This window comes from Panthera tigris, chromosome C2 (genome assembly GCF_018350195.1).
Source record: "Panthera tigris isolate Pti1 chromosome C2, P.tigris_Pti1_mat1.1, whole genome shotgun sequence".
Taxonomy (NCBI): domain Eukaryota; kingdom Metazoa; phylum Chordata; class Mammalia; order Carnivora; family Felidae; genus Panthera; species Panthera tigris.
Window position 1 is genome coordinate 71865304 of NC_056668.1, and position 26222 is coordinate 71891525.

General features: G+C 45.7%; 4 protein-coding genes across 9 annotated transcripts in view; 2 read left to right on the forward strand and 2 right to left on the reverse strand.

Annotated features, from left to right (window-relative positions):
- Positions 1-3949, forward strand: part of SENP5 (SUMO specific peptidase 5) — a 48214-nt gene extending 44265 nt beyond the window's left edge. For 4 of the 5 annotated variants that reach the window (XM_007090966.3, XM_042957208.1, XM_007090969.3 and 1 more), the window contains exons 8-10: positions 281-364; positions 2203-2253; positions 3035-3949. In XM_007090966.3, coding sequence (XP_007091028.1) covers positions 281-364; positions 2203-2253; positions 3035-3145 — 246 coding nt within the window. In that variant the 3' untranslated portion in view covers positions 3146-3949. The remainder of the gene's footprint in view (positions 1-280; positions 365-2202; positions 2254-3034) is intronic. The other variant, XM_042957210.1, reaches the window with a different exon arrangement.
- The window catches only part of NCBP2 (nuclear cap binding protein subunit 2), a 33715-nt gene extending 16714 nt beyond the window's left edge, over positions 1-17001 (reverse strand). Inside the window, exons 1-4 of one of the 2 annotated variants that reach the window (XM_007090965.3) lie at positions 16650-17001; positions 11395-11576; positions 8370-8508; positions 7786-7853 (exon numbers count right to left, since the gene is read on the reverse strand). In XM_007090965.3, coding sequence (XP_007091027.1) covers positions 7786-7853; positions 8370-8508; positions 11395-11576; positions 16650-16727 — 467 coding nt within the window. In that variant the 5' untranslated portion in view covers positions 16728-17001. Of the gene's footprint in view, positions 1-6492; positions 7854-8369; positions 8509-11394; positions 11577-16649 lie in introns of those variants that run through there. The other variant, XM_007090964.3, reaches the window with a different exon arrangement.
- NCBP2AS2 (NCBP2 antisense 2 (head to head)) lies at positions 16912-17689 on the forward strand. The gene has a single exon (XM_042957212.1). It carries the CDS (start codon positions 16957-16959, stop codon positions 17254-17256), a length of 300 nt encoding a protein of 99 aa, XP_042813146.1. The 5' UTR covers positions 16912-16956; the 3' UTR covers positions 17257-17689.
- A 2631-nt stretch (positions 17690-20320) lies between these two features.
- Positions 20321-26222, reverse strand: PIGZ (phosphatidylinositol glycan anchor biosynthesis class Z). Its single transcript, XM_015541471.2, is given in 3 exon segments — positions 20321-23141; positions 26011-26137; positions 26139-26222. Coding segments are annotated over 3 exon segments (1779 nt in total). The 3' UTR covers positions 20321-21573.

Below are 26222 nucleotides of genomic sequence, written 5' to 3' on the forward strand. Positions count from 1 at the left end.
TGCTGGAAAAGGCTGACCATCTTACAAAAACTTCTAATTAAAACATACAGTGGTATCCACAGCCTAAATGCATACCTGAGTATAGAAGGCCTGAGTCCTTCTTAACACTATGAAATGAAAGTCAGAAATAAAGTTCCACCTTTTAAACTCTTGAGTGCAGACTTTGCCCAGTGGTGGGGCCACAGCCTCCTCCTCCTTTGCTTCTATCTGCTGTGAGCAGGTTCCATTTTTCACCAACTGATGGAACACAGCATCTGTGTTGTGGTTTCTTTTTAACCAGAATATAAGAAAGTATTTGCTGACTGAAGCCAGAGAAAAAAATAGACCTGAATTTCTTCAGGGTTGGCAGACTGCTGTTACAAAGGTAAGTATGTGATAAAAATGAAAACCCAGGCATGTCAAGGGGATGGAATTATCCTTAGGGGTGGGTGTCTTTAAAAGCATTTGAAGACTGGTGATGGAGATACCAGTAAGAGTCTGGAGGCTGCAGGGAGGCAGCTTAGAATAAACCTGTGTAGTATTGATCAACTAGCTACTTAGTTTCCCAGTGCTTCTGGAGAAAAATTTAGTCATTTCATCAATGGGGCAGCTGCTAATGATATGGTTGTTATATTGGAAAAAAGGGAAAGGAAAACAGAACTTTTTCTTTTGATGGCACCTGCCTCTTACTTCCAGATGACCCACATAGACCCAGAGAAATGCTGAAGTGACTATTTGGATCCACTAAGGGAGCAAGTGCACTGGGCTTCTTACCAGGCATCTGGGGAAGACAGTGGCTTGAAGGTTTCAGTATGAAAGCAGCACTATGTTTGTCCTATATGCACTCATGCTGTCTATGGGGCAGAGCGCTCAGGCAGGTCTTCTCATCACTGTCACACATACCAGCATCTTACATTTTATGGTCACTGCTTTATTGTTTTCAGAGTGTTTTTGCATGTGTGATCTCATTTGATCCTTACAGCCTATGAGGTAGGCAGGTCATTTAGGGATGGGCATCCTCTTTATTTTGTAGATGGGAAAACTGAAGCCTAGGTGTCACCTAGGCCATCGGAACTACTGATAGAGTTGGGTCCTTGAACTTAGGTCTAGATCACTGAGCACAGTCTTAAAGAGGCAGAGTCTTGGGGTGCCTGGGTGGCTCAGTCGGTTAAGCATCCCGACTCTTGGTTGAAGCTTAGGTCATGATCTCAGTTTCGTGAGTTCAGGCCCCATGTTGGGCTCTGACCTGGCAGCTGGAAGCCTGCTTGAGATGTTCTTTCTCCCTCTCTCTGCCCTTCCCCCACTTGCACTGTGTCTGTCTCTCTCAAAACAAACCTATTAAAAAAAAAAAGGCAGAGTCTTGAAACAAACTTTAAGCCAAACCCAAGGGAACCAGATTTATTTGTTCATCCTTGAACTACACCAAATGCTAAGGTTTAAACCTAGGCTTAAGTTTTCTTTTAATAAGCTAGTCTTTTAGTTGAAACCGGAATTGAACTTGTAAATTTTGAAAATTACCCAACTAGAATATCTAGGTATTCCAAATTTAGTCAACATCCTTCACATTTCCCCTTTAGGCAGAATACATAATCAGTTCTTTGGGAAACATACTGCTCTTTTTTAGTTTTTAAATAATTTAAGTGTTTGTTTTTAAGAGAGTATGCAAGAAGGAGAGGAGCAGAGAAGGGGGGACAGAGGATCCGAAGCGGGCTCTGCGCTGACAGCAGAGAGCCTGATGTGAGACTTGAACTCACAAACCGTGAGATCATGATCTGAGCCAAAATTACTTAGCCGACTGACCCACCCAGGCACCCCAACATACTGCTTACCTTTATTTCTTTCAAAGAGTGACAGATGAAACGTGAAGACTACTAAGCAGGATTTTTAGTACATATTCAGAGTCCAGGTGTATGCTTTCTGATCCACAATTCCATTTTGATTCCATTGTCAGTAATCTGATAGCAAAACTATCCAAATCAAGTTTTAAAACAGGGTTTTGATTTCCTATTTCTCATATTTAGGCGAAGGTTCTATACATTTGGTTGCTAGCTCTTTTGATGCCTCTGTAAAATCACACACTTTAAATACCAGAGATCTATACTAGTACACCAGCTGTCCTGGACAGACAAGTTTCTTTTACTTATTTTTCCATAAAAACAAATTTTCCTATCGGAAGATGAGTACTTGGTCTTATTTTAATGATCATTTTGTTTTTCTCTTTAGTGTATTCCACAACAGAAAAATGACAGTGACTGTGGAGTCTTTGTGCTCCAGGTAAAGAAATCTGTTTATCCAGAATTTGGAATGTGTGAATTAAATTTGTTGGGTTTAGAAAGGAGAGATGGGAGCCCCTGTTGTTATGTACCTGGCATTAGGCACAGGTACCCGAATATCTCCTCCTCTGGTGTACATGTCTTATCAGAGGTTAGGCACACTAGAGACTGGTCTGAATCTGTCTGTATCGTAGACCCTTGGCATTTGCAGAATTAACTACTTTTTTTTTTTTTTTTTTTAACCTTTGGCAAGTGGTCTTTAACCACAGAATAAAATTAATTACATTTTAAATAAGGGCCACATTGAAAAACTGCTTTCTCATGCTGTGGGTTCCCTTAGTGGTCTAAAAGGATTAATGAAAATTTTGTCATACATGACATTTACGAAGAAATTGTGTATAACCCATGAATTTATAGAGATTTGCAAAGATCATGGAAGATGGGCTCATTCCTTTGACTCATGAATGTCTGGGGTTTGTAAACAAACCGAAGTTCTCACTTAAAAGACCACTTTAGGTGGAGTGGCAGTCTCAGCAGGTAGCACCTTGGAAAGAGTTGGAGCCTCTTCATCAATTTCTGTTTCTCACAGTGTTGTTTGGGGGAGAGAGGGGAGACCCCCAACCATATACTTACCTGGAAAGTTGACTATAATTTGGAGGCAAATGTTTCAAAACAATGTTTTTACAACGAGTTTAAACTTTAAAATGCCACCTTAGGCCCCATTCTGTTAGGTCTGCATCAAAGTTCCATATGCCATTTAAGTGTTTCTGGGACCTTTGCAGTACTGCAAGTGCCTCGCCTTAGAGCAGCCTTTCCAGTTTTCCCAAGAGGACATGCCCCGAGTGCGGAAGAGGATTTACAAGGAGCTGTGTGAGTGCCGGCTCATGGACTGAAACTCAGCAGGACTCTGGAAGGTCTGACCAAGTTGAAGCAGATGGTTTGTTACTTGAATCTCCAAACACTTATTTGAATTTTTACAGATATTTCAGATCAGTGGTGTTGGGCCACTATTGTTACCTCAAATTTGTTTTTTGCCCTATTCATTTCTCTAGCTACCGTGTACTATTTTTTAATGTTCAGTTTGGTTTCATTTTTAATTTTATGGATTTCGTGTGTTTCCCCCATATTTAATATTTATTATCCAAACGCATGCATATAGACAGAGCATGCAGTGCAGAGTATTAAAAAAAAAGCCTAGTAGATTTGGTGCAGCTTTTGAAATTTACTTAGACGTGAACTGAATACAGGTTTAAAATTTAATCCCAGAACCTAAAAGTGCAGGATGTTTTTGATACAACATAACTTTGAGAAGGATCGTTGTTCCCTGGGGTGTAAAGGGTAGCTAGGAGTGGTGGTTTTGACAAACCCAGTCCTGTTTAACCTGCTGCACCTTTCATGGACTTCCTTCTCCAGATGAGTCTTGCAGAGTGAATTGCATTCCTTTTGAAAGGGTGAGAAGTGGCCAAAACCTGACTGGTGTGTTCTATTTAGACAAGCACACTTATAAGTGCAGTGCCTACTTTGGGAGGAGTTGATTAAAGACAACAGCTTTTGGGGGGGGGGGGGTCCAGTTATTTTAACACATGAGAAAATTTCAATCTTGGCTTTAAGAATTACAACAAATGCCTAAATCTTATAAAGGCTTTTGCTGGAACACTGAATTCTCTGGATTTATTAAAAAACATTAATATCCATCAGACTAGTCAACCACATGAGAATTCAGCCTTTCCAAGAGTAATTTACAAGTTGTCACTACCCTTGTGTTGTCTAAGATGTGGCAAATACCTTTCTATTTCAATGGTGTTTAAATATTAATCTTCAGAACTAAAGACTGACCAGGTCTTTTGCAGATGGGTGGGGAGAAGAGGAAAAGTAGTAAGACTTGCTTGCACAGGAGCACAGCAGATGTTACTAGACTTTTTTTGCTCCTACGTCTTTAGTGATCTCAGCAGCATGCGGGGCTCCCTCAGTTGGCCTCTTGTTGACCAACCCTGAGACTCCAGAGCTGGAGTCCTTTTTTCACTTCTATCAACCTCGTCTTCTGGGGAAAAGCAGAAGCAACCCTGTCCTAATACTTCGCTGCATTAGGATTAAAGTAATGGATCTTGCATCTTTATTCTAGCCTTTTGTGATATTTGAAAAGAAAGGAAATGAGGAAAGATGCATGTTAAACTACTCAATTACCTTTTCTGAACTGGGGCAGAAAAAACAACAGAGGTGTGTGTAAGCATCTCAGAAGCTTACACCAAATACCAGGTAAATGACAGAAGATACTTGGATTTATGCCTGGTTAGGTGTGGGGTGTTGGAAATAAAAAGCTAAAACGTGCAGTTAAACTTGGCCGTGAGGTAAGGTTTCCAGCAGTTGAAGGTAGAGTCAGAACATGTTTACACGCAGGGTTCCCATCCCCTGACATTCCAAGCACCAACACCAGTGTTTACATTGTAAAGAGCCCCAGCATTCTCCACACTCCTCTAGACTTCGTGTAAAACCAGGTCAGTATTTCTTACTGTGCTTCAGGTCGCTAAAAGGACTGAGATCAGAGGCACTTTATGCTGCTACAGTTAGGCTTGTGTTGTCAGCATTTGCAAAGATGACAACTTAAAGTGAGGAAGAGATCCTGAGGTTTTCTGACATTAGCTAATTATGCAAACACGAGATTTTTTTCAAATCTGCATGTAAGACATTTGCCTAATGGGAGAAGGGGGCAGTTATGCAGTGGCCAGTAACTAGGCTGTGGATTCACAGTGTTTTATACTTTAGAGCTCCATCTCACCTCCTCACTGACAACCAGGCACGTAGAAGAGGCAGAACTGTGTTCTGAATCTTTAATGCTCAAAAGTGGAGTTGCCGGTTTCCTCCAGTCTGAGAAACGGTCACCTCCTCGGCGCTGAGGCAAGCAGGGGTGCTCAGAGGTAACTACAGTAAGCTGTCCAAGTCCCGCTTCCCTTTCACTTCCAGCTTCATAGGGCACCTTGAGGTGTACTGTCAAGCTTGCTTTTGCCTAAATGTCAGATGTTTTAAGTATGGTTCAAAATGTTCTTCTATTCATGAAACTCAGTTTTAGCATACAGAGTTGCTTTTCCCCCTTGTGATTAGGTGTAAACCTCTATTAGCCCAAACCCTACATCAGAGGGGCCTCTGTCCTGATGTTTGCAATAATTGCTTCTTTGCAACAAAGACATTTTTTAAATATAGTCTGGGCTGCTGGTGGAAGAGACAGGCATTGTTTTATTGTCACTAGCTTGGCACTGAATTGTTTGGGTGTCCACAAAGTGGGCAGACCTTATGCTTTTGAGGTTGAGTGCAGGCCTTGTACAAACTAAAAGCTGCTTATGATGTGCCTTCAAGCTGCCCGGTCCATCAGCAAATTACTAGTCTGTTGTTTATTTCCAGTGATTTGTCCTTATGTTAAATCTGTAGCCATGAATGTGGATTTAATTCAACTTTTAGTTCTCTTAAGAAGAAAGGGAACCTCTTAAGGAAGGGAAAAGAAGCAGTTGCTGCCAATATCCCCACTTTCTGGCTTTGCATTATATTTTCTACTTCTGAGTGACACTGTCATCTTGGAGTCACGGTTGGAACAAAACAACAGCCCTGACTAGTGGAAGAGCTGCCCTTTTTCTTTGCAGTAGTGTTCACTGCTTCCCCGGGTGAGAAGGGCTGACTGGGAGAGCTCTGGGTGGATCAGACCCTTCACACGAGAAAAAGTATGTTAATAATAAATAGTGTGAATTGAATATACTGACTACCTGCTCTGTTTAATTATGTTAAGAAACCAAACTAATCAACAGTTGTAAAGCACCTACTTCTATTATGTGCGAGGCTCTGCCTCCTGGCCTATAGATAATTAAGACCTAGGGAATATACTGTCAGAGAAATGCAAATTGTATTTGGGTGTTACAAAAACAGGCCTAGATAAGCTGTTCACTTAAATGGTACCTTTGGACAGAAAAAGAATTTATTTAAAGATTGTGATCATGTAAAATTACTCAAACCTTCTAGCAAAAATATTTTTTTGAAAAATAAACTAAATGCCTTTATAAACGTGTGTTCTCTTGTACTGAATAACATGTACTGTTTGGGAGAGTGACGCTCTAAGCAGCTGACCCAACAGTGTCCAACAGAATTTTCTGCAGTGATGGCAATGTTCATATTTGCATGCACTACAACAGCCGCTACCCCCATGTGACTCACGAGCTCGCTATTAGACATGTAAATTCTGCACATTACTCAAATATTCCAGAGGAAGAGTTCCAGTGTCTCTCTTTATAGGTGATGGGCAGAGATGATAACTTGGTTCAACAATTCAAAAAGGAGCCACTGTCTGTGGAAATCTGAGTTACGTTTTACTACAACATTATAAAATACATTAATTCAAAGTACAGCGTAAAAGAAATATTTCAAATGAAGAGTGTTATGTCTTCATTAAACATCTGCAAATTATGCACTTACAGCTAGTCATAGCTCTTAATCCAAGTAATCAACTTGAACTTAATGAGAGAACCTATACTTTAATATGAAAGATGTTCCTATTAAGGTACTTCATCTCCAACTCTCACAAACCTTAGAAGTTAGGAGATACTTTGTTGATAGATGAGAAAGTTTCACTTATATGTCAGGGAAAATTATATTAGACAGTTATATTAGAGAAATCAACTTATGCCTTATGAATACAAAATAAATTTTGTAGACTCCCTTCTCTAAGCACAATTAAGGAAAAAACAAGACAGACTTCAATATGAGAACTAGCCAAAACACATTTCCTGAGGGAAGCAATTCTGATTGTTCTTGTTTTGTGTTCTCTTGATCTTCAAGCCCTTTTTAAACCCAGTCCATTCCTAACATCATTCTGAAAACAAATCAGTCTGATGCATAAACCCTTCTGTAGCTCTAAGTAAAACACATCTTTTGAAAAATGTATAAAATAATAAATACTCAAGTCTTAATACATATAGCATATAAGCTGGTGGTATCCCCTGGCTTACAGTCTAAGGCTTACTTTTTGCTCCAACAATTTAGGAAGTTGCCCTGACTCCTGAATTTGCCTTTAGAGATTAGAACTCAACCCAGAAACAAATGTAGTTGTCAGACTTCTAAACAGAACAAAGCTGTACAACATAGCAAAGCCCCATTTATTACATTTTATCTCCTGCAAACCTAATTTTTAATAATTCCAGGCCCCAATGTAGACTGTGATCGTACTATCCATTTAAAAATTTTTCCATCTTCCTAAAAGAAGTGTGGTGTTTGGGGCTGACAGATCAACATCATAGATCGAATCTGTTGCCATGGAACACAAATTCTGACCTGGTAACCTGACACATGGCCAAGATTGTAAGACTACAGATTTAAAGGCATTCTTTTGGATTCTGTCCTTTAATAGTAGGAAAACCAGGAAAAGGCTTCCAGCTCAGAAGAGACCTTGATCAAAGCATGGTACAAGTGGACAGGTTTGTAGACCTTGGGTAATGAATGGCAAATTGAACAGGCCAAAGGACTGAGTTTTCACGATGGGGCTCTCACCACTCACTGGTTTTGGGCCAGTTTTCCATAGCCTCCTCTCCCAGCGTCATAGTCCTGACGATACTCATCTCGTACCTTAATTGGAAAGAACACAAGTTACATTATAGAGAAGATTGGGGTAGCAAATAAAGTAAGTTCTACACCCAACGTGGGGCTTGAACTCACAACCAAGACCAAGAATTACATCTCTACTGACTGAGCCAGCCAAGTGCCCCTACTAACAGTTTTTTACCAAACATTATGCTCATACTCTTTCACCAGCATTCAAAAGTAGCATACTCCAAAGATTACTCAAGTTAGGCTATTTTTTAAAATAAAAACTTAGAACTTATTTCAGTGCATTTTCCTTTTGTTCTAGACACTTGCAGGTACAAAATATCTAGGCCCTGGCAGAAGTCCAATAATGGTTGCTTGTGAAAATGTATACAATCTATAATTTACCAATCCTAATGGGTAGTTTTCAGATTCCCTTCAAGCGAGGGTTATAGGCACAAAGTTATTTTCTACAAGAGCAAACACAAACTGACAAAATCTTGTCACTAGGACTGAAATCCCAGGCAAACCCTGAGCCAAGAGAACCTTCCTGCATACCTGGCCCCCAGATCGCCCACGGCCATACTGCCTGCCCTCCTTAAAGCCTGCGTCCCAGTCTGTGCGAATGATCCGGTCATCCAGACGAGTTCCATTTATGTACCTCATGGCATTTTCTGCATCTGCTCTTGAATAGTATCTTAAGTGGAAGTATTAAGGAACACTATATAGCATTTCTCCAAACATTTTTAGAAATACAGGAAACATCTAAATGAAGCTGAGATAAGAAAGAATACAAAAACAAATCCAACCAAATAGATTTCAGAGACAGTAATCTGGCTTGCACAAGCTTGTTTGAGGTTGGTCCAAAAGCACTAACAGGGTCAACTAAGATTTATCCAGGGCTACTGACAGATTTCCTGGAGAATCTTGCTGATAATGATTTGGTCCCACTGTCCCCATATTTTGGTTTGTAAAGTATAAATATGTTCAGTGCAGGTTTGGATCACAAACTGCACACTTCTTATCCAAAGAAACAAAAGCATCCAAATCTGAAACTGTATATTCAACAACCTTAATAAAAAAGAGATTACAGTGCATATGGAATTGCCATTGCATTTCATTAGAAGGAAAGACTCTATCAGGTTAGTTGTTTCCAAATCTATTTAATTAGGTCTACTAAATCTATCTTTGGAGTGGTATTTAAAAAAAAAAAAAATCTCCAGGGACACTTGGATGGCTCAGTCAAACATCCAACTCTTGATTTCAGCTCAGTTCATGATTTCATGGATCGTGAGTTCAAGGCCCACGTGGGGCTCCATGCTGAGAGTTGGGGAGCCTTCTTGGGATTCTCTCTCTCACTCTCTGCTCTTCCCTGCTCATGCGCATGCTCTCTCAAACTAAATTAACATTAAAAATCTACATATTAAAAAAACCTCCATAAGCAATTATGATCATTGGCTGGGTTCAGGGAAATGCTGATCTAGATTTTTTCCCATGTCTTTTTTTTTTTTTTTTTTTTTTTAAGGCTTATTTTGAGAGAGCGAGCAAAAACATGCACAAGCAGGGAAGGGGCAGAGAAAGGGAGAGAGGAAGAGAGAATCCCAAGCAGACTCTGCACTGTCAACATAGAGCCCGAAGCTGGGTTCAGTCTCACAAGCCACAAGATCATGACCTGAGCAGAGTCAGATGCTTAACCGACTGAGTCACCCAGGCGCCCCTTTCCCTCTATGTCTTTAATTACACAGGTAAGGAAGCACTTGCAGAAATTCCAGTGTCCAACACCTACACTGCTGGCACAGAAGAGGCATTCAATAACTTTTTTGCTGAATGACATGAGAAAAGGGCAAACTGAGAGAAACCACTGTCCACAGCAGCCTTTCCTTTGGGTATTTGCTATTATGATTGTGAATCTCTGACCTACAAGACAGATGCAAAAGCCAAGACAGACTGATTATTAACTATAAGGTAGATTTTCTTTGCTTTTTGTGTTCTCATTGTTCTCCCTGTGAAGAGGCAGATATAAAATCTGAGCACTCTTGTCCTCTGTGACTGACAGGAGAATGGAAGAAGCTTGCAGAGCCTGCCTAGAAATCAAATACCAAAATCACAAGTTTGGAATAGGTTAAGTAGGGCTTCCATTTCAAGCTGACAGAGTGAGCATATTCCTCATTTCCTTCTCAAGACCCAATTAAAATGACAGAAAAGATACACCCAAAGAACAGAAAAGGCCATCAGGAAACCAGAGATTCAACAAAAGCTGATGGAAGACTGCTGATGAATGAAAGTCACAGTTTGAAATATTCTTGAAGAAGCTTAAAGGAGACAGCAAACACATGAGGTTCTTACAAGTGTGAGACAGCAAACGGTTTAATTAAAGGTCTATATGTGGGAAGACGACCCGGTAGCAGGAAGGCATTTAATCCTAGGCAAATAAAAAGAGAGTGACAGAATTCTGAACAAATTGGAGGAACTAGGGTTAGGGCAGTGTCTTTGAAGTTATTATGACAAAATAAAATCCCTTTCATACTAGCATTTGGGAAACCCACACATCCCAAAGGCAAGGCAGAAACTTGAGAGAGAAGATCTGCTGGGGTCTACAAAGTTAGCCTTAGCCTTTCCCGGATTATGATCAGAAACCTAGGGATCACCAGACATTTAAGGAAAATTTACAGCATAAATACAACCTGCCAAAAAGAAAAAAGAAATGGTAATTTGGGACACAAAAAAAAGTTTTTAAAAACACGCTGTTAGATCAAGTCTGGGAAATTTCTCAGAATATATAAAGCAAAATGACCAAATACGAAAATATGGGGAAAAACCCCCCAAATGATAAATCCAGGAAGTCCAACATTTATACAATTTCCAGAGAAGTAAATTGTTTGGTTTTGACCTATAAAATCAAGTTCTATATATCTACATAATGAAATATTGTACAGCCATTAAAAAAGAGGTACACCTACATATGCTAACATAAAACAATCTCTAAGGTAGAGGGCAAAAATTAGTGCATGCAGTATGCTACTACATATCCACAGGATCACTTCTGGAAAGATACCCAAGAGACTGGTAACAGTCTCTAGGTTTAGAATAGTACAGAGGTTTTCACTATACCCTTTGAACTTTTGGTCAGCTTTTGGTCAGCTTTCCACCCCCACCCCGCCCCCATTTTGAGTAGTCTTCACGCCCAGTGTGGGCGTGTAGCCCAACATGGGGCTTGAACTCACTACCCTGAACTCAAGACCTGAGCTGAGATCAAGAGTTGGACACAACCGAGCCACCCAGGTGCCCCCGCTTTGGACTTTTGTAAATATCACGAGCATATACTGTCAACAGATTGTTTCTTAAAGAATCAGTTATAAACAAAAGCATGGATTTCAGAACAGGATATAAATGTTACCAGCTTTCACAATTCAAGAGTGTAGACACATTGGACAGGAAGTTAAGAGGGAGATGAAGGAAGAAGGAGAGGTTAAGTACAGGGATGCTAATTAGTGGATGGCCTCACTCAATTTTTCAACAGGTGACTAGCCACTCTAGGCCCACCCTCATCCAATAGCTTATGCCAGACACATAGGAAGGATACTCCACAAAGCAGAACCCACATGCTGTCTTCTTCATCTTATCCAGGCCCATAATGATTTTCTTTATGTCGCCACTTTTACTGAAAAGTTCATAGATTTGTTCTTCAGTTGTGTAAAAGGAAAGATTTCCAACATACAACGTACAGCTCTTCTTCAGTAATTTTTCCTGTTCTTCATTGTCACCCTGGAATTTCAAATAGAGAAAAAGTTAAGCAACACAATCTAAGAAGAGTCCTGCTTAAACAGTATTCAAAGTATGGCAATTAGTTCTGATTTGGGAATCAGCTTCTTTCTCATCATCCCAGTCTACCACAAATTCCTTGCCAAAAGGAGAGAGGGGAGAGGGGAGAGGGGAGAGGGGAGAGGGAGGGAGGGAGGGAGGGAGGGAGGGAGGGGGGAGAGGGGGGAGAGGGAGGGAGGGGGGAGGGGGGGAGAGGGGAGGAGAGGGAGGGAGGGAGGGAGGGGGGAGAGAGAGAGAAAGACAGGTGTTCACATTCTAGGAGGTACATCTGCAGGTCCAGACTGCTTCTAGGAGACAGCCACAACTTGAGTCATGTTGCACGTAGCCGTCCTTCTGTAACACACTGCTCCCAATGGCATGCCTTTTCCGTGCACACTCCATATCCTCAGCATTAGATCCTTCTCTCATTGTTCAAGTTTAATACACTAGAAAGGTCTTTTTTGTAGTGAAAAATAAATGCATTTTCAGACAGGGTATCCCTTATAATACTCTCCTAGAGAAGAGATGGTTTACATGCTCATAGATTTTTCTGAGTTTAGGAGAAAATGTAATAATCACTAAAAACAAGTGCTTATGTTCTTGACAGCCTTCCTAATTTGGAAGACAGGATGAAGCCAGAGACAGAAACATAACTGGCCTTCAGCCAACACACTTCACAATACTTGGGACTCATCATGGGCTAGATCTAGTATTTTATATGCCGGCATAGAAACTAGTTGGCCATCTTGGATCTCCTCTTCTAGCCTCCACAATGGGCAGGACAGATGCTGACTAAATAGAAGCCCTACCCACTGACCTGCTCTCAGGCTCTCAGGTTAGGGCTCTAACACCAACCATACAGTGGTATTCCAGTTTGGAAAGTGGCTGGGTAGATCCACACTCAGGCCCCCAGAGCACTTTCCCAAGAGGCCTCCCTTCTTCACTTACTACTCTCTATATAATGTTGATCCAGCTTCCTTCACTCTAATAAGACTTTGCATTGTTGGTCTCTGAATGCTTTGTAGCACAGTGGTCACTCAGACTAACAGATCTCATGTGATCACGTTCAGTGGTAGAACAGAGGAAAAGACAAACCATCTGAACTCACATCAAGGGGAAAATGATGAGATAAATTATGGTACATCAATAAATATAAAACTATGCAGCCCCAAGAAAAAAGTAGAACCACATGCAGCGATAAGGAACATCTCCAAGATAGCACACTGAAAAAAGGTACAGAACAATGTGAAGGATATGCTCCAAATTATTACTGTTTTTAATGTTTACTTATTTTTGAGAGAGAGAAGGACAGAGGATCCCAAGCTCTGCGCTGACAGCAGCAAGCTTGATGCCGGGCTCAAACCCATGAAACCACAAGATTCCAACCTGAGCTCAAGTTGGAGACTCAATGGACTGAGCCACCTAGATGCCCCCAAATTATTATTTTTTTAAGTATGAATATACATAGATCTCATACACAAGAAACAGGTATATCTTCCTCCAGTGACCACAGGCCAGAGACTTCCACCTATGAATCGCATTTAATTCTCAGAACAGAATGAGGTAGGTCCTTTTGAAAGAGAGTGTGTGAGCAGGGGAAGGTCAGAGAGGGGCAGAGCGAGAGAGAGTGAGCACGTGCATGCAAGAGAGAAATCCCATGCAGGCTCTGAGCTGACAGTAAGGCTCAAACTCAGGAAGTGTTAGATCATGACCTGAGCTGAAACCAAGAGTTGGACACTTAACCAACTGAGCCACCCAGGTATCCCGAAGTAGGTCCTGTTTTATTATCCTATTTTACACCTGAGAAAAGACAGTTAAGTAATTTATTCAAGGTCATACAGCTACTCAGTAGTTGCAGCTGGAATCCAAACCCAGTCTTAGCCCCAATCCCATACTTCCTTAAAAAGTACACAGGACAATAAATAAACATTAAAAAAAAAAAGTACACAGGACAAGTCATTCTACATTAAAAACAAGTTTTCGGGGCAGTCAGTTAAGCGTCAGATAGATTAACGTGGCTCTATCAGTTAAGCGTCTCAGGTGGCTCAGTCAGTTAAGCGTCTGACTTCATTTCAGGTCATGGTCTCACAGTTTGTGAGTTCGAGCCCCGTGTCAGGCTCTGTGCTGACAGCTCAGAACCTGGAGCCTGCTTCAGATTCTGTGTCTCCCTCTCTCTCTGCCCCTCCCCCACTCACACTCTGTCTCTCTCAAAAATAATAAACATTAAAAAATTAAAAATAAAAAGAGAGAGAGAGACAGAGACAGAGTGAGCAGGGAAGGGCAGAGAGACAGAGACAGAATCCAAAGTAGGCTCCAAGCTTTGAGCTGTCAGCACAAAGCCTGATGTGGGGCTTGAACTCGTGAACCACGAGATCATGACCTGAGCTGAAGTTGGTCACTTAACCGACTGAGCCACCCCAGCACCCCTTTTAAAAATATGCCTGGGTGGCTCAGTCCGTTAAGCATCCAACTTCAGTTCAGGTCATGATCTCACGGTTTGTGAGTTGGAGCCCCGCATCGGGTTCTGTGCTGACAACTCAAGAGCCTGGAGCCTGCTTTGGATTCTGTGTCTCCCTCTCTCTCTGTCTGCCCCTCTCCCGCTCCAAGTTTCTTTCTCTCTCAAGAATAAACATCAATTTTATTTATTTATGTTTGTTTGATTTATTGCTTGCATGCAAGGGTGGGGGAAGAGCAGCAAGAGAGGGAGAGAGAATCTCAAGCAGGCTCTGCGCTAACAGTGCTCTAACTCACGCAGGACTTGAACCCACAAACTGTGAGATCATGACCTGAGCTGAAATCAAGAGTTGGATATTCAACCAACCGGGCAACCCCGGTGCCCTGAGTTTTCAGAGCTTTGGAATGAGGCATTAGATAAAGTAGATTCACCTTATTTGTATCACTGCTGTTACTGATTTATTAAAATTACCAGGAGGCCTTTTCTTTTTTTAATTCTACTTTTCTCACACATGTAAGTAATCCAAGCAAATAGCCTATTCCAAACAAACAGCTACAGCTTAAGACAACTGTGGTGTAAGTACTTACTTAAGGAATATTCATGTGGGTTCCATTCAGGGAACACCAGAAATTCCTCATGATAGTATCTTACTACTATCTGAATAAAGTTACAGGTCCCTCAGACCACACAGATGAATAACAGAAAAAGTTGAAACTTTTCACAGTTTTAATCTCATAGGATACCTGAAATTCAAGATGGTTATGATGCAGGGAACTTTCTAAAGCAACGAGAAATGTAAAAGTGATAGAAGTGAAAATCTTGCTTGGCATATAGTAAGCATTTAAAAACGGCTGGCTTGGGGCGCCTGGGTGGCGCAGTCGGTTAAGCATCCGACTTCACCCAGGTCACGATCTCGCGGTCCGTGAGTTCGAGCCCCGCGTCAGGCTCTGGGCTGATGGCTCGGAGCCTGGAGCCTGTTTCCGATTCTGTGTCTCCCTCTCTCTCTGACCCTCCCCCGTTCATGCTCTATCTCTCTCTGTCCCAAAAATAAATAAAAAACGTTGAAAAAAAAAAAAAAAACGGCTGGCTTAGTGAATGAATTTAAGATCATCCTCAATTTGGCCTCAAAATTTCCTTTTCCCTACCCTACTAACACATTTTTGCATTCTCCATGCCCACCCTCTTCTAATGTTTTATTTATTTTTGAGAAGGAGACAGAATGCAAGGGGGTGGGGGAGACTGAGTGGAGGGAGATGGAGAGAGAGGGGGAAGGTGAGAGAGAGAAAGGGAGAGATGGAGGGGGAGAGGGGGAGGAGAGAGGCGGGAGGAAGAGAGAGAAATCTGAAACAGTCTCCAGGTTCTGAGCGGTCAGCACAGAGCCTGATGCAGGGCGAAGTTGGAGGCTTAACCGCCTAAACCAGCCAGGTACCCCTGCCCACATTCTTCTGAAAACACGTCCCTCCTTTCCTGTCACAAGCTGTCTTCCTTTTCTGAATCTTCACAGGATTCCCTTATCCTCGCCATTTCTGCTCTAGATTATGATTACTTGCCACTATTTACAATCCCTATTAGAAGATTATAAACTCTAAGGGTACGGAAACAATATTCCCTCTCCCTCTAGGACTTAGCAGTTTCGGCAACAGCACTCGATAAAAGTTTACGAAATAACCAGTGGTTGTTGAGTGTTGCTCCACTTCAACACTGCCTCTGCTGATACTCAACAGCCCACCTTGAATATTTGCAGCCTTTCCTTTTCCCACAAACTAAAACCTCCCTCTTCTGAAACCCAGCAGTTCTCTGATCTGGACACCTAGACACTTAAAAGTGCCTAGCTGGGATGGTCCACCTTCCCACTCCGAGGGCTCCTTAAGGTTGGAGACAAGGCTGAACTTTGTGTCTCCCAGCCCACTGCGCAGAACTTTGTAGGACCAATCTACTGTGCCAAGGAAGGAAAGGGCCACGACGACAAAAAGCTGATCTAACTTAAAATAAAAAAGCACTTAGGGGCGCCTGGGTGGCTCAGTCAGTTGAGCTTCCCACTCTTGATTTCAGCTCAGGTCATGATCCCAGGGTCACGGGATGGAGCCCCGCACTGGGCTCCCCGCTGGGCAGGGAGACCGCTTGGGATTCTTGCCCTCTCTCTCCCCCTCTGCAACTCTTCCCCGCTTCTGCTCCCTCTCTAAAAATTAAAAAAGTAATAAAAAGTCCCAGTACCTGGGTCAGGAAAGCGCCCCTCCATACTCCCTCCAGGTGTCAAAAGGACACCTTTTGCCCCTCATATCACAAAGTCACCTTCCCAGGCCATTGCCTGTGAAAACGCAAGCCACCGTTACTACTGCCGCTGGAACCCCTCTGCAGGGAGCAGCTGCAAGGGAAAGGAAAATGAGCCTCAAATTCTCTATGAGATAAAGGCATTCAGTGGTATCTAAACGCCCTTTCAGCATCCGTTCCCCAGGAGGCACCGGGCCTCATTTCGCTTTTCGGGAAACCAAAGAATGGAAAACGACACAACGAGACAACAGTAAGCCGATTCTGGGCGTTCTGGCCCTGGGCCTTCCTTCTCGCGGCCCGGCCTCCCTCACCCGGAAGTGCTGGTCCCGGTACTGGCTCAGCTCCACGTAGGAGTCGCTGCGCAGCGCCTTCAGAAGGCCGCCGGACATAGTGCAGAGAGGTAGACGAAGACGCCGCCACTCAGGGATCAACGAGGCAGCCGCGGCGGCGGCGGAAGCGGAAACGCGCTGAAGCGGCCGCAGAAGGTGGATATCCTATGGACCAATCCCAGCGCGGTAGTGTCGTCACGGGGCGGGGCGGGCGCAGACGTGGTCCGTTTTGGGGAGTCGTCGGTCGGAAGCAAGAGCTGTGGCTTCTCGGTTCCGGGTCGCTCTGAGAATGGTTCTTCGGCGGCTCTTGGCCGCGCTGCTCTACAGCCCGCAGCTGGTGGAGCGTCTGTCGGAGTCTAAGCCCATCCGGCGTGCGGCGCAGCTCACAGCCTTCGCACTGCTGCAGGCCCAGCTCCGCGGCCAGGACGCAGCCCGGCGCCTTCGAGCCCTCGCGGCTGGGCCCGCGGGTTCCCTAGGTCGCCGCGCTGCCCGCTTCAAAGACACCTTCACTCAGGAGCTGCGCCGCGGCCTCCGGGACCGCCCGGGGTCACCCCCGGGTAGCCAGAGGGGCCCAGGCGCAAACCCCTAAATCCACGTGGGCCCGATCAAGGTCACCGGCTTTCCTTTCTGGGCTCGACACAGGCCTCGGCGGTAAGGAGTCACCGTGGGCACTGTGCACGGCTTCGAATTCTGACTCAGATTGTCGGCCTTCTGGGGTTCCATTCATCAGGGAGCCCAGGCCAAACCGACATCCCCGGTGAAGCCCTGTGATCCGACTGGACAATGTGAAGAAAGCCCCGAAGCCTGACAGAAGCAGATAGGCTGGGCCCTGATGTACCGTGTACAGGGAGCTATGAACCAAACCACAGCCGAAAGAGTGCCCTCTGCTAATGGGACTAAAACTCGTGCTAGATGCTGCTACCTCTGCACTCATAGAGCAGCGCGCTACTTCCAGGGGGGGAGCATGGATGGAAGGACAAACCTGCAGCTGCCCAAATCCTCTGATTAAATGGATGAGCTGAGTAATGATGTGAGTGTGGTACTTCTCTGGCAAGATGGGCTAGGGTTCCTGGGGACTATGGGCCCATGGTAATACTAGTTAACGCATTTTGAATGCTTATTCTGTGCTGGCACTTGATAATTGCACTCCGTGTGGATTATCTCACACTTTACAACCACTTTCATATGAGGCAGTGTAGGTTACATCCTTACAGAGTGGGATGTGAATACATGAGTTTGATTCCAGGGCCTAAGTCCTTAGTTACAAATCTCTGCAGCATTTACCCTGGCCTTCAATGCCTGCCTTCACGCCAGGACCTCCTTCCTCCAGAAGTCACCACTGGGCGTTAGGACCACTGCCTACCATGGAACAAGCTGCCTGGATTCCTAGTCCCAGTTTTAGAGGGTTTGGGATACAATCAAGACTATGGCCCAGTTAATGGACCCGTGATTAGGAAATCCATGGTATACAGAAATGTCTTGTCATCTGAGGCTTCTGACTGAATTTCTGATTGCCTCTAGTTAGGCTCCACAGCTAATCATGCAATCTAGGGAATTTGAAGCCACAGGAGATGCTTTTAGGCTGGTGACCAGCAAGAATTTATATTTTGGCCTTTCTTATAGTCACAGAGAGGGAGCTGGATATGGCCAGAGACCTCCCATGGGGATGGAGAAGCTAAAGTAGCTTTCCTAATGTTCATACTTCTGATTTGATATCCCATCAGAGGTGCTGCTATTTAATCCTCTCTGCGGCCAGAAGTTCCACTGTCCTGATGACCAAAGTCCTGATTTGGCATCCTACCCCCTGTCCTATCAAAGAACAAGTCCTCCCAGACCAGAGACAACTCTGGATTCTTCTTTGAGGCTGTCAATGAGGAGCCTGAAGACCTTGTTCCTTCTGCTGCCTTTCTGCCTCATTGGTCTCAATCTCACTCATTTGTCTCGATCTCAGAGCAGCAGAACATTAGCAGTCTCCAGCTGGATCCCCTACCCTCAACACAGGTCAGCACACTCAGTGGTAGGTCTTTTTCCAGACTGGCAGACAGCAAAAGGAAGCATTGTAGGAAGCCATGAAGCTACTAGACAAACTGGCCATTTTGGTAAGAAAGGGAAAAAAAAGCAAGAGAGGGGGACAGTTGTTTATTTCTCATGGAAGAAGTGTATAAGAAGTAAGTTCCCTCCATTTTTGTAGAGGGAGTCCGAGCAGAGAGAGAGAAAACAAGAGTCCTTTCTATTCTAGTGACAGGTGATTTAAAAGGCGAAAGATTTATGCGATCTGAAGAGAAACCAGAGTATAGTGACAGGTGATTTAGATGCCTCCGCACTTCATTGGAGAAGCCTCCAGGGATTGTAGTCACTGGCTTGCCATCCCACCAATTACCCTATGACTAAAGAAACAGACCAAATTCTTCCCACCATTCCCAGTGGCAATAATCTTCCAGCATGCTTTTCAAGCTCTAAGTTCTGCCAGAAAGTGAAGCAGGAAGCAACTCCTCCTGCTATCCTGCAGGGCAATTCTGATTCAACCCTTGATGCCACATAGACCTAGATATGAGTACCTTTTTTTTTAAGTGGATTTTTTTATTTAAGTTTATTTGTTTTGAGAGAGACAGAGACAGCATGAGCGGGAGAGGGGCAGAGAGGGAGAGAGAGAGAAAGAATCCCAAGCAGGCTTTGCACTGTCATCCCAGAGCGCTGTGTGGGGCTCAAAATCATGAAACTGTGAGATCATGACCTGAGCCGAAACCGAGAGTCAGACGCTTAACCGACTGAGCCACCCATGTGCCTCTAGATACCAGCACTTTATGGACAACTATATTAGAAGTCAGACCGTTAACCATCTACATGGACTGCTATGCCAACAGTTCCTCCAGGGAATTCTGAGACTGTGGACCCAACTCAGGGAAGATGCAAAAATCCCAAGAAGTCCAAAGGAGTTTGGGACCCTAGAGTCTGGAGTGTCTCCAAGGTGGCACTTGGGCTGCAAAGTAAGCAGATAAGTGCCAGAGATGATGTTAGGCACTAAGGATAGGAAGACACATCAGAGGTTCATAGAAACATAAACCACAATGGTGGATACTATAGAATTTAAATGAAGGGATACTATAGAATTTAAAGGAGGGAAATGTCCAGTAGTTTGCTAGAGCCAACTTCCACTGGATCCTGAGAGCACATCTTTGGCATTTCCTCCCAACTTGGAGTTCAGTAACATCATTTTGGTAGTTTGAAATCAGCCAAGGCGGGAGTATTTATACCACAAAAATTGGCAAATACTACAAACTGGGGCTTTTTTGCCCCCAGAGAATGGGTTGGTAAACATTTACTAGCATCCACTGACTTTCCTCTTCCTCAGGGTTGGAGTCATGAGGAGGGTGTGGCACTAAAACGAGCAGGAGTCCCAGGGCAGCATGACTGAAAGGGCTGTAGGTTCAAGATGACCCAAGCTTTGGGCACCTCAGTGGCTCAATCATTAAGCATCTTACTTCAGGTCAGGTCATGACCTTGTTCATGAGCTCCGCTTTGGGTGAGCCCCACTTCTCTCTCTTTTCCTCTCTCTCTCTCTCTGCCCCTCCTGGGATCCTCTCCACCTCCCCACCCCACCCCACCCCACCCCCCCGCTCTCAAAAAAAAAAAAAAAAAAAAAAAAAGGATGACCCAAGCCTTAGCCAGCAGAAGACAGGACTAGAAAAATGCCCAGGTTTGGTCTCCTGCTCTGTACTGATTTCCAGCTCACTGATTTCTGTGGCCTGGGTGCCTCTTATGAGCTGGTAGAGACTTGAGCAGGGAGAATGAGGACAGGTTTAGTGCCAGAGCTCCTTGCGTTCCCAGTGGATGGGTACAGGTGCCTTTAGATGTGGAGAGCATTGTGCGTGGGGCTATGATGGCTTCTACCAGAGCAGGTGTTGGTTTGGCATGGGGTTTGCTCTTCATCCTGTGAAGAGGTTTCAGACGGGGGCTATGAGCTTAGAGAGTGACCAGACCACTTTTAAGAAGTCTCTGGTAGCATCAGATTGCTCTCAAGTGCAACCAGCTATTAACAGCGTTGTGTGTTCTCCATTCCCACTCAGGTGGGCTGAGGAAGGACAATGGTCTTTAAAGGGTAAGCTGTCCTACCACCTCTCTCATGGACAGGAGTAGAAGAAGGTGGGGAGAAAAGTTCCAGAACTACTTGTCTCGGTAATAACAAAACACTGAGACAGCAGGCATCAGAGTGCCCTTAAATATACCGCCAGTCTATGCTTAATGAGCTTTGGGAGAGATATGCATATTTAGCCAGGGGACATGTGCTGCAGACCAAGGCATGCCATAGTGTCAGCTGGCAGAAACCTCAGAGATCCCCTCATCCATTGTACAGATTGGGAACTGAGGCTAGGTGAGGGGGAGGGGCTTTCTTAAGATCACACAGCCAGTGAGTGGCAGGCAAACCACGGACTAGAACTCTGGTCTCCAGAGTCTGAACTACCTGGTCTTTCTACATCACCCCACTGCCTCCTTCCCAGGTATCTAGGAAGCCAGAGGGTTATCAGGACAGCAGGAAGTAAGGCATCCTGGAAGGTTTGAGAGAGGTCATTCAGGAATGTCATTAGCAAATCTCTCTTTTCATAACCAGGTGCTATTACATGTCACAACACCACAGCGGCTAGAAGAAACAGAGCAGGAACAGACATTAGGCGCCATTGGTTACACCAGTGGTTGGTTCTTTGGGGACTTTCGCATCAGGATTGTGACTGGTCAGATCTTTGGTCTTTAAGGGGAAAAAGGTGCCAGCTTACCCCGAAGGTAGAGCAGCCAAAGCCTATGCACAGGAGAGGCAGTGGTGGGAATTCTGGAAGGGAAAGGAAAGGAAGAGAATCAGGGCTCTGTCCCAGCCCAGCTACCCACATATAAGGTGGAATGGTGCCTTCACCTATGGCTGCATCTTAGGCAGTGACTTTTCTGTCACGTTGTCAGGCTTTTCCCCCAGTTCCAAGATGTGAAGGCTGAGATGGTCCCTCCAAGCCCCACTCAACAGAGAGGACAGGGCTGGCGGGTCTTCCAGGGTCAAGTGGGGAAACAGGAGTGCCTCACTCTTGAGAGGGAAATGGCACTTCTCCATGGCAGGCCTGGTGGTGCCAGGAGTCACCACAAAAAGGCGGCAGACCCACGGCCCACCAGCCACCTGGCAGGCTGGTTGTCTGGTGAAGTTGTTCAGGGCTCGGCACAGGACCCAGTCCTCCGTCCCACCCATGTCCACCACCTCCACAGCTGAGCCCAGGCCCGGGAGGTGCAGGAGGTGCCGGGGGGGCATGTAGGTGTGGGTGAAGAGGAGTGTGTAGTGGGTAGGCATGCTTGGGAGCACGGGTGCGTGAACCACCTGCTCCAGGTGCTCCAGGCCAGGCACCAGGCCTCCCTGGTGCAGGCAGCCGAAGAAGAGGGCGCCCAGGCTGTTGAAGAGGACCAGGGTGCCCTTGCAGGGCACAGATTGGGCCTGTGGACTGCAAAGCAGGACTAGGGGGACCAGGAGGGGGATCAGGAACCTAGCCTCCTGGTGGCTAAAGGCAGACAGCAGGGCCAGAGGCATGAAGTAGAGGAGCAGGAGGCAAGGCCTGGGGCTGGACAGCAGGCTCCAGCTGCCCAGAGCCCGCGGGAAGCCCGTTCGTGCAAAGGCCTGGAGGCAGGCTTGCAGCTGTTGCCACGCAGCCTGCAGGGCCCGGGCATGCAGCATCCCAAAGAGCAGGAAACCGTTGACGGCCAGGTGAGTCAGCCGCATGTGTGTGCCATGCCTCGCCAGGTTTTGAGGATCCAGGTTGTAGTACAAGAAGTTGGCGGGTGTCAGAACAAGGGTAGTGGATCTAGATGGACTGGAGAAATACCAGCTGTCCACAGCCACAAACACCGCTGCCACGAGGGTTGCCCCTGGGAGCAGCTCCAGGGCTTCCTTCGTCAGTGACTTGAAGCCAGGGTTTGTGGCTCCACAAATGCTCCAGAGGAAGAGCGGGACCAGAGCAAAGGCCAGAAACGTGGGCCGGTTGAAGAAGCCGGCAGCCACGACGCCCCCGAGAAGCCAGCTGTGCCACCAGGGGCCTGGAGCAGGCTTCTTGGGTGTGGGGCTCCAAGCTAACCGGGGGGACACCAGCACCAGCAGCCCGGCAAAGAGCAGTCCCTCGATGGTGTTGGAGAAGGTCCTTGTGTAGAAGACCAGAGTGACGTAGGAACCAGACAGCAGGACCAGGGCGTTCCAGCGCTCCGCCCCCCACAGCGGGGCCAGGTGGTACACGGCCATGTCCAGGGCAAAGGAGAGGGCAGTGAGGAGGAGCCGGGGTCCTACCAGCAGCACGTAGCCGCTCACCGGGCCCGGCCATGGCCCCCACTGTTCCCAGAGCCTGAGCAGCCAGAAGGCAGAGCCGGAGGTCAGCAGTGGGAAGACCACCGTGCGGCAGGAGCTGGTGGGGTGAAACTCCCATGGCCGTGCAGCTTCTATACCCAGGATGTCCTCTGCGGACAGAGAAGTGGAGATGAGCCAGGTCCAAGCTCAGGGCACGTGGGAGACAAAATTCTAGGATGGTCCCGAGATTTTCCCAGCCGCTAGTGAACATGGCCTGCACGATCCCTGGGACTCTGAAGATGGTGGCTGTCACTCCTGTGGTTAGGTTATGTCACAGAGGATGGCTGACCATTAGACAGGGGGTAACCCCGTGTGGGCCCGACGTAACCACACGAGCCTTTTGAAAGCAAAGAGTTTTCTCAGCTGGTGGTGGAAGAGGACATCAGAGAATCAAACCATGGGGATTTGGTGCACCACTGCTGGCTCAAAGGTGGAGGGCCCCTGGCAGGGAATGTGGGTGGCCTCCAGTTCCATAGCGGCAAATTTGTCCAACTGACAAGAATGAGCCTCGAAGCAGATTTCCCCCCAGAGCTTCCAGACAAGATCTCAGCCTGGCCCAGACCTTGATTTCAGACTTGTGACATGCTGAGCGGAGAGCCCTTACCTGACTTCTGATTTATAGAACCATGATTTATTAAGCAGCAACAGAAATGAACATAGGCTGAGCAGCCCTTCCGAGATCCCCCTGTGAAGGGGGCAGGAGGAACCATGCCTGGGAAGCGAGGGGACACTGTGCCCTGGGCAGGGTGTGGGGAGAGCAGGGGGAGGCTCCAGTCACAGAGTGCTAAAGCCTCCAACATCAGAGTCAAAAACCCGTCTCTGTGATGATGGTTGTCATCTAGGACAGGCATGTGAGACAGGGGAAGGAAACGAGCGGTTGTGGTTATGGTCAGAAGTGACTTCAGTGTTGCCTATGATATTTAAGATTTTTAGAAGAAAAATGTATTCAAGCAGTACTTATGTAATTAACCTGCTTGCTCCCCGGGGCTGGTCTGTGCCCCTGTGCCCCAGTGTCCCAGAGTTCTGAGGGGTGGGTGAGGGAAACCAACTCTTAATTTCTGCATCTCAGCTCCAAGCGCCACAATATCTCATGCCTGATTAACACTGCTGGCTGTTTAGGGCCCTTTGCTTCTCCTACTTATTTTACTTATTCCTATGGCCTCTTGGCTGTTTTCTCTTTCTACGTCAGAAGGTGAAAGGGAAACAGAAAATCTAGGATCAGATCAACCTGGCTGCTTTTTTTTAGTGGCCACGTTTTTAAAAAGTGTGGAAAAGACTGGACCTTTCACCTTAAGAAATGAATCCACCTGTTGAGCCCTATGACAGAGATAGATGCATGCGTCCCCAATATCCATCCATTCCCTCCCTCTTTCCTTTCTTCTCTCCTTCCTTCCCTCCCTCCCTTCTTTCTTCCTTCCCTCCCTCCTTCCTTCATCTCTTTAGTTGGGCACATATCTGACCACATATAGTTGGTCAGATATAAAGAGTATTTTTCAGGGGCACTCGGCTGGCTTAGTCAGTGGAGCATGTGACTCTTCATCTTGTGGTTGTAAGTTTGAGTCCCACAATGGGTGCAGAGATTACTTAAAAATAAAATCTTTATGGGGGGCCTGGGTGGCTCAGTCAGTTGGGCATCCAACTCTTGGTTTCGGCTCAGGTTATGGTCTCACAATCAGGCTCCATGCTGATATTCAGAGCCTGCTTGGGACTCTCTCTCTCTCTCTCTCTCTCTGCCACTCCCCTGCTCTCTCTCTCAAAATAAATAAACAAACAAACTTTAAAACATAAAATAAAATCTTTAGGGGCACCTGGGTGGCTCAGTCAGTTAAGCATCCAACTTCACCTCAGATCATGATCTCATAGTCCATGAGTTGGAGCCCTGTGTTGGGCTCTGTGCTGGCAGCTCAGAGCCTGGAGCTTGCTCGGGATTCCATGTCTCCCTCTCTCTCTGCACCTGATCCACTCAAGCTCTGCCTCTCTTTCTCAAAATTAATAAATTAAAAAAATTTTTAAGGGACGCCTGGGTGGCTCAGTCAGTTGGGCGTCCGACTTCGGCTCAGGTCATGATCTCACGGTTCATGGGTTCGAGCCCCGCATCGGGCTCTGTGCTGACAGCTCAGAGCCTGGAGCCTGCTTCAGATTCTGTGTCTCCCTCTCTCTCTGACCCTCCCCCGTTCATGCTCTGTCTCTCTCTGTCTCAAAAATAAACATTAAAAAAAATTAAAAAAAATTTTTTTAATTTAAAAAAAAAATAAATAAAATCTTAAAAAAAAAGACTATTTTTCAGCATCCTTTGCAACTGGGTGTGGTCGTGTAATACATCCTGACCAATGGCATGGAAATGAGCAAAAAGTATGTGACATTCAAAATATGTCCATTAAAGAGAGCAGGCATGCCCATCTCCTTTCCAATAGCTGGAAAGACTTGATTTTAGACTTGATGGCTGGAGCTCAAGCAGCCATCTTGAACCATGAGAAAGAAGCCATGTGCCCACAGCATCTGAAAAGCCTCAAGGTCTCTGGCAACCATCCTCATGATGTGTCCTACACCACCCAGCAGATACGTTCTAACACGTGAGCATTCCAGGCCTGGATTCCCTCAGCCCTTATATGAACCCAGAGAAGAAAAGTTTCATGATCTCAGACCACATCCTGTGTAAGTTTCCCTAAGCATCTGGGAAGCCCAACTCTAAAATCTCTCCACTGAATAGTACAAAACTGCTTTCATTCAGAATAACCTGTGCTATTGGTCCAAGCAGGAAAACATCAGAGGCTGGCATTTTCTTAGTATCATCCAGAAAATCAATGTCACCAGTCAGGGAGGAGATGCGAAATCCCCACTCCCAAGTTCTCACTCCAGAGAGGCTCATGGAATTACTACTCGTCCACACAGACATGTTTCTCCCTCCCCACTGAATATCCAATCAGCAATAGTCCAGACTCTGTGGCAACTTATCCTAACCGCACACAGGGAGCTTACCCGCCATGACCTCAGGTGACTGGAAGAACTCATCTGGGTGCACATAGCCCGTCTGCGGAAGGAGACACCACAGCAGACGGAGCAGGCTGAGGCTGCCCCACAGGGCCCTGAGTGCCATCTTCAGGTCAAACTTGCTGCCAAGACACTGGGCCAAGAGCCTAGAATGGCTTCTCAGTTGCTCCAGACGCAATTCTGGTTCCACAGATCTGCAT

Coding starts and splice junctions, on each gene's coding strand:
- NCBP2AS2 (XM_042957212.1), top strand. CDS start 16,957: ATGGTTCTTCGGCGGCTCTTGGCCGCGCTGCTCTACAGCCCGCAGCTG.